Raw genomic sequence first — 7,478 nt, forward strand, 5'->3', positions numbered from 1 at the left:
AATATATAAATAATTGTGCGAGAAAGAAGAGAGAGAGAGAGAGAGAGAGAAAGAGAGATTCGGTTACGTTCGTTGAAACAATATCGATGACACTTGCTGCTCGTGTGTTTGTCGTGATGTTTCTTCCTAAGCTAAGATACATATATGAAGTTAAGAGTTACAATGCGGACCGTTAAAATAGTTTCTCATGTTATTATCGACTTATAACAGTTTCGAGGACGATAAAACCGTTAACCGAACAAACGAAACATAACTTCTCTCGAAATTTAACTCCACCATATTCTTATATCCCCCGATATATTTCCTATTCTATCTATATTCTATAATTTCGCTCTTGCCTAAAGAATCGTAGCGTTCTTGGCTAATTAGAGTTTCGCCCTTAGAATATCAACGATATTAATGCGAGTTAATCGCTTATGCATCAAGAATTCTATAGCGCTAATTCTAATCGCTAATCTTCAAAAAGACTTATGCCTTACAAAACTTTTCTCTCCTTATTCTTGCCAACATGTTCTAGTATCTACTTCGATAACGTTCGTTGAAGACGCGTAACTCGTGAAGCTATTAGCTGAAACGATCCTCTCTCTTTCTAAAAAATTTAGAATAAATCTACGGTACACTTTGTATTTGTGATGAATTGTTACAACTAATTAAAACGTATAGTTCTTTTGATTCTTTCCTCTATATGTTAAATTTAATCGATCGATAATATAGTTTCAGGATTCATTGCTAAATTTTTTTGTTCTTCCCTTGTGTTAAAAAGAGAGCCACTGAAAAAAAGATTGGAAAAAGAAGATGGAGTTCAGCAAATCTAAAACTTTCTATGCGAATTTAGCATCTATAACTAAGAAAATTTGATGATTCAACAAAAAAATTATGTCTGTAAGCAATTATTAGTATGCTAATTCAGTTAATTCTTTGCTGCAATGAAAATTGCTAATGTAATGAACGTATAAATGTTTCCTTTATTATAACAGCAAAAAGTACGCGCTACTGGATTTTTTCTTAGCTAACATGTTCTGTTAAAAATGTTCATCTCTATACTGTATTGATTTTTAGAAAATTATCTTCGTTGTATTAACTTTATTGTGCCATTACAACAAATATGATTATCCTTAATCGCTAATTTTATACAGCTGTACAACATAGAAAACTAGCTGTCCGTAACTACAGTTGTAGATTTATTGAATCAGTGAAGTTTTGAATTGTTTTAATAAATCTTTTTTTCCGTGGCTAAATTCATATTCTCGATTTATATTTTATTTCGCTAAACCATAAATCGATCGGAGATGTATCTCTTATCTTAATTTTCATCTTTTTTAGCCTTTTTCATCTATCACCTATAATTTCATCTATCACCTATATTTTCTATATTTAAATTTCAAAGTTGCTCTCATCGATCCATGCATTCGATATGGTTTCACGTTTAATCGATTGAATCTTCGCGAGCTACGCGACTCGAAAGTCCAACGTGAAACATGAAAGTTAATTGTGAAAAGATTTATAATTAGAATATTACACAAAAAAATTTCCAGTCAGTTTCCGATGTTTTTTCTCGTAGATGTATAACACAGGAACGTAGACATTCTGCGATAGAAATTAATCCTCTTCCTCGTAAATCCACCTATTTCGATGCGTATGTTTTCTCACGATCTTCTCAGTGTCTTGCAATACCACTTATTGTTTAATAGCCACGAAAATAATTGTTGTGATCCCTCTGAGGATTTTTCCCCTTCTAAGATTTCGAGCCGAATCGTCTACCGGCGATTTCTTTAAAAATATTCGACACTCTCTCTAATTCTCATTCTTTCTGTATTTCTATAATATGAAATTTATTATTGTTACTTTGATATGTGGTATCTATCGGTGCTAAGTGTACGATGTACGATGTTCTGTCTCGTATTTTTATACCGCACAGCGGATATGTATAATTTGTCAAAACTTTCGCATGTGGTCGCGTCTCTCAACATCTCCGCGTGGACGTTGAACGTTCGATACATTTCTGTCGAACTCGCATGACAGTTTGAAGCGAATATCGATGTATGTAAAAAAATTCCGGATGATAGAGAATCTCGTGGATCTCTCCTTGCGACGCGATCGCCGATGCGGCTGGTGCGAAAGTTATGCGGCGGCGGAGTTTTATATTGTAGCAATTGCGTAAAAATCCGCAAATTATTATACTTTAATATTAATTTACTCTCTCAGGACACGGTTAATTTATTGTTTTTTTCCTCCTTTTTTTTCTTTTCTTCTCTCTGCGAAGCACGCAATGCGATATAACGTATGTGATAATACATGCTGACGTCGTATAAAAAAGAAAAAGTTACGAAAATCAAAGCGCACGTTTCTTCTTTTTTTTCCTTTTCATTTTGTATTCCGGTACCGACAACGGAGAACACCGGTAAGATATTAATGTTGTGTATATGGTGATCGTGAGGAGTTATAAAATTTTTATTTGCTTTACGCCTTATACATATTTACTGTAAGTGATAATTATTACTAGTTGTTTATTATAAATAAGAACGAATCACTCTTGTGTATCAGTTAAATTGCTACATTAAAGTGTTGATATTATACTCGTTCAAAATGCGTCTCAATCGATTTCCTTAAAAATCTCATCTTCGAAAGAACATCGATTGCTTTAATCGCAACTTCCCTTACGTCTAACCGGATTGTCCATGCGTTCAATCTCTATTAAAGTATTGTTTAACCATTCACTAGAATTGCCCTACTTTTAAATTGAGCGCATATTATTATTATTATTAAATTATTGATATATATATCGATACATTAATTTACATTATTAATAATATTAATGATAGTGGTTTGACAATATAACGTTAACTATTAACAAGTATTAACAAGTATTATGCACTCAAATTCTCTAAAACTAGCCTCTTTTATTATATTTTCTCTTTCTATCGATCGATTTATATAGATAAATCTGTCTTTTTTTCCTTCAATATTTCTGATATATATCCTAAATAAAGTTGTATAAAAGTGCTACGAAAGTGATATTTTTCATGGATCTGATTCAAGTGTCGATTTTTGGGAAAGGTGCGCGTAGAAAGAGTACTCCAACACAGTTTATCCTGCTAAATGATTATCAATTCTATAAGTTTTGTATTGTTTACACATAAATTATAGACTATCTAAACGTTTCTTTTCTTCGATGTCCTGTGAAATTTTACAATAGAGTTACAAATAAAGATAAAGTCATAGTTTACGTATAATCTGATTCAGTCTTTGCTAATGTTATATAATAACGTGCGAAAGAACACACTAACAGTTAGACTTTAACTATTTAAGAGGCTATATTTAAGAATTTTAATAAAAAGAAAAGAAATTGGAAGCATTAAACTATTCAGCTTTACACAAGATATTGGTCTTCTTTAAGAAATCGTCAAATTATGATTATGATACATTTCTACATTATCACCAGCATCAAATCTAATCTTATTTATTATGATACGCCTGAGAAACTGTTAATCCATTGTCTTAATAAACTCGATCGCAGAACAGAACTGCGTCCACCAATATTGTTCTTCGCCCTCTAATCGATTCCCGTAAAAACTGTCTACGTATTGAACAGTCGATAGTAACGACGGTGGATTAGTCTGAAATTAAGCAAAAGTTAACAATTACTTTTTTTATTAAAATTTCCTTTTATTAAAAATCCATTCTTTTCAATCGCGTACCTTGATTATGACATAGACCAGCACGGGAATAAGATCGTCGGCAGCAGGTATGCCTCTTTCCGACGCCATGGAAAGAAGATTCATGATGGTAGTCGCGCAACGAAATACACACTGCAACTTATCCCTAGGAGTTTTATACGCCGATATCACAGCCAATTCAGCCTGTGCCCATGGCCAGGGACATTCGTAATGATAAACCTTTGGAATACGTAGGTCCTTGTGATTTGGAGTTACGACCTTCGCCAACTTTTTAATGTGATCGTGAAGAAGCTGGTCCCTATATACATCTCCATCTCCATTTGGATAGAGTGCATTGTGATATACCCGTGCCATGACGGTTCTTTCCACTACGACTCTCGCCAAATCTAATTGGTTAGCGCTCGCCGCTGAAAGTAAGAAGCAAGTTCAAGTATTCCTTGGCTAAGATTAATTACGCAATAAATAATTATATTTATGTACATTGCCAAATCGGATCGTTGTCCATTTCGGCGTGGACCTTTCCTAGGAAAGTATCCACAAGATCCTGTTTCTCATCAGCCAACGTAAGTTTTTTAAACTCATCGCAAAAACGCAGGAGAAAAGCCTCCCTTTTTTCCAAAAATACTCTTACGCAAACAGATACGAGATGATTATTGATAGCATCTCGATCGCACTTAACTCGCACGCATAATCTAAAAGATATAATAATTATTAAATAGTCGCATTTTATACAATTATATATTATATATTATTATATATTATATACAAATTATATATTATATACAAATATGATATTTATATGTAGATAATACCTATCTAAGTGAGCTAACGTCGACAGTAACCCTTGACGACATCTAATTAAATACGCGATATAAGGGGATCGCTTTTGATAGTCTTCTCGAAGAGATTTGAAGAGTTTCCTACATCCATCATCATTAAATAGACGCACACAACGTAAAGTTTCATGAAGGTGAGCTATTAATGCTCTATCCTGCAGGTTTATAGCTTCTGCCAATTGCAGTTGCAAAAACGCAACTAGTTCGTTTTCTTTCTGCGACCAACAATGTCTCTGTAATGAAATTTTTTACATGAATATTTGAATACTAGTAATTAAAAAAACCAAATTTTGTATATCGTTGACAGAAGATTAATACAATAATTAATACCTCCGATGTATTCCATGGAATGTGTTGAAGGTCAGCAGTACTAAGTACCATGCGTAATTTTCTTTTAGCATCCGCGAAAGCATAAGATAGTTCTACATTATTTGGATCGATTGAAAGTCTTTCATCTTCCACCTCTTTTGTACGAGATTGATTGCTTTCGATTGAAGCTGTATCACTAGCTGCGCTTGGTTTTCTTCTATACTTCGCTAATATATCATCGGTAGTATCTAGAAAAAAAGTAATGAGGAGATTTAATAAACTGCTGTCCAAAATAAAAAAATTTTTACAAGAAAACTTTTCATCGTATTTAATACTATTTCCAATTTATCTTCGATTCAATTATATATACATATAAAATTATTAAAATAGTTTGTTGTAACAATAATTATTCATAGTTAAACTTAATTAGTTAAATTTATTAATCTTACCGCCCGCGACATTACCAGATGATGTTACATCTTCCGACATAATCCTGCGTAATCTGTGCCTGCACATATCGACGCCGTCGCCACCAGCTTCTCGATCAAAACATCTGTCGTCCGCCCCGCGAATCGCTTTACCTCTACGATTTCTCAATGTCATTTTTAATTTACCAAAGAAACCGCGTTTATTCTTTTGATCATCATCCAACAATTCCTTGTCGCCACGTTCAGCAGTCATGTCAAAACTTATACTCTTTGGAATAGCTCCCGTTGATGCATTTGGCTTAGAAAAATTGGGAATCGATCCATCCACTGAATCACAAGTGCCATTAACCGTTGGTGTTGGTAAATCCGATGCTGAAATGTTACTTTTCACACGAGGTTCCGATCCGGAACTACTGCTAGATGTTAAGCTAGCCGTACTTAATCGGCCTACGGTATCTCCGACTGATGTTATACAGCTATCCAATTCCTGATTTACAAAATTCACATTTAGACCCCAAATATCTTCGAAAGTAAGAAAGTAATAGATTGACAGAAAAAAATTAAGCGAAGCAATACAAACCTCTGTTTTCGAATCACCGTTTTGGGACTTCTCTGGCAAAACAGGCGCAGAAATATGATTAGCTAATAGCAACGCTGGTGCGACTGCAGCCGCAGCGATGTGATTGTGCGCAGGTGCTTGACGTTCAACTTGCTTACCATTGTCAATTTGAAGTTTATCTATCAAGTGGACCAGCCTGTCGTCCCGTAACGGTTTAGTATAATCCATATTGCTTATATTATTAGCGTTTTTGTCTACGTATTCCATTGTACTACGTCGATAATCAGATTTGGTTCCACCACGACCTGTTACATTTGACGACGACGGTAATGGAGATGTTGTTGGAGATGGATGAACTATTGAAGTTCCTATGCCAGAATCCTCCCGAATCCCTGAAATTGTCGAAAAACTGATGCTTGAGCCATCCGGACCTGAAATTATTAATTATACATATTGTAATTAAAAATCATTTGATGATATTGCTAGTGTTGCAATATATAATTGCACTATATTTACATGGAGTTGCAGATTGAAGCGTTTCTTCATTCCCCTCGGAATCAGCACGGCTTTCTATTTCGATTTCGGATCTGGCTGTATCATCAGATCTATGCGAATATTGCAAATTAGACAAATTTCTTATTTCAAATAATACTTTATAAATCAAATAATACTTCATAATATGTAATATATAATAATGTATACCTAGCAACGCTAGCAGTGTCATCAGTATCTACTTCAGTTAATCTTTCTGAATCGCTAGCTAATACGTCTGTGCTCCAGGCTTCAGAAGCGGTTTCACTAATGTCTAACATAGTTGGTGTAGGTTCAGCAGGCAGAACAGGTGCAACCTGTTCAGGTGGAACAGCAAGCAGTATTCGATCCTGTTGTTCAACTATTTCGCTATCTGAGGCCAACACATCTGTAGACCAAGTATCGGATACCATAGAAACAGTTTCATCTCCTAAAAAGTATAATATAGATATAAATAATTATAATATAAATAAATTAATAATCAAAAAATAAATCAAAATAATAAAATGTGAAAATATAAGCTAATGAGAGTGAAGTGCTGTAAATATTGCGCAATTTTTATGTTTAAATCTTCAATTATATATATATGTTTCGACTCACGTTCGAGTTATCTTCAGCAATACCGCATACAATTACATCAATTAGTTGTGAATCTTTGGCGAAAAAACTCTATTTATCATCAGGCTTCATCATTACACATAGTTGGTAATTCCAGTGGAAGATGAATGAGATCAACTTTCGTTATTTCTAATCCAAGGATCACGATACAAAAAATTTAACTTAAAATCCGCAATACATTTTGATAAGTATCTTAAAAATCACATTGTATTAGATTCAATCAATTGTTCTTAGCAAGTGACAATTTTAAAGTCACTTTCTAACACAATCTAACATAAAGTGATTTTTAAGATCCTTATCAAAATGTATTGCGGATTTTAAGTTAAGTTTTTATCGTGATTCTTGAGTTGGAAATAATGAAAATTGATCTCACTCATCTTTCACTGGAATTACCAACCATGTGTAATGATGAAGCCTAATGATAAATAGAGTTTTTTTTTGCCAAAAAATTCACAACTTAATTGTATGCGGTATTATATATATATATATATATATATATATATATAATATAATAGTTAGT

At 33.6% G+C, this 7,478-nt stretch overlaps 1 protein-coding gene across 1 annotated transcript in view; it reads right to left on the reverse strand.

Annotated features, from left to right (window-relative positions):
• Positions 1-3,092: 3,092 nt before the first annotated feature.
• LOC105627796 (receptor-mediated endocytosis protein 6 homolog) overlaps positions 3,093-7,478 on the reverse strand; it is an 8,325-nt gene continuing 3,939 nt past the window's right edge. Inside the window, exons 7-15 of the mRNA XM_012209075.1 lie at positions 6,512-6,770; positions 6,326-6,414; positions 5,831-6,240; positions 5,272-5,737; positions 4,844-5,070; positions 4,490-4,746; positions 4,158-4,369; positions 3,699-4,084; positions 3,093-3,617 (exon numbers count right to left, since the gene is read on the reverse strand). Of these exons, the coding sequence (XP_012064465.1) occupies positions 3,486-3,617; positions 3,699-4,084; positions 4,158-4,369; positions 4,490-4,746; positions 4,844-5,070; positions 5,272-5,737; positions 5,831-6,240; positions 6,326-6,414; positions 6,512-6,770 (2,438 nt within the window). The 3' untranslated portion in view covers positions 3,093-3,485. The remainder of the gene's footprint in view (positions 3,618-3,698; positions 4,085-4,157; positions 4,370-4,489; positions 4,747-4,843; positions 5,071-5,271; positions 5,738-5,830; positions 6,241-6,325; positions 6,415-6,511; positions 6,771-7,478) is intronic.

This window comes from Atta cephalotes (assembly GCF_000143395.1).
Source record: "Atta cephalotes unplaced genomic scaffold scaffold00010, whole genome shotgun sequence".
Lineage (NCBI taxonomy): Eukaryota > Metazoa > Arthropoda > Insecta > Hymenoptera > Formicidae > Atta > Atta cephalotes.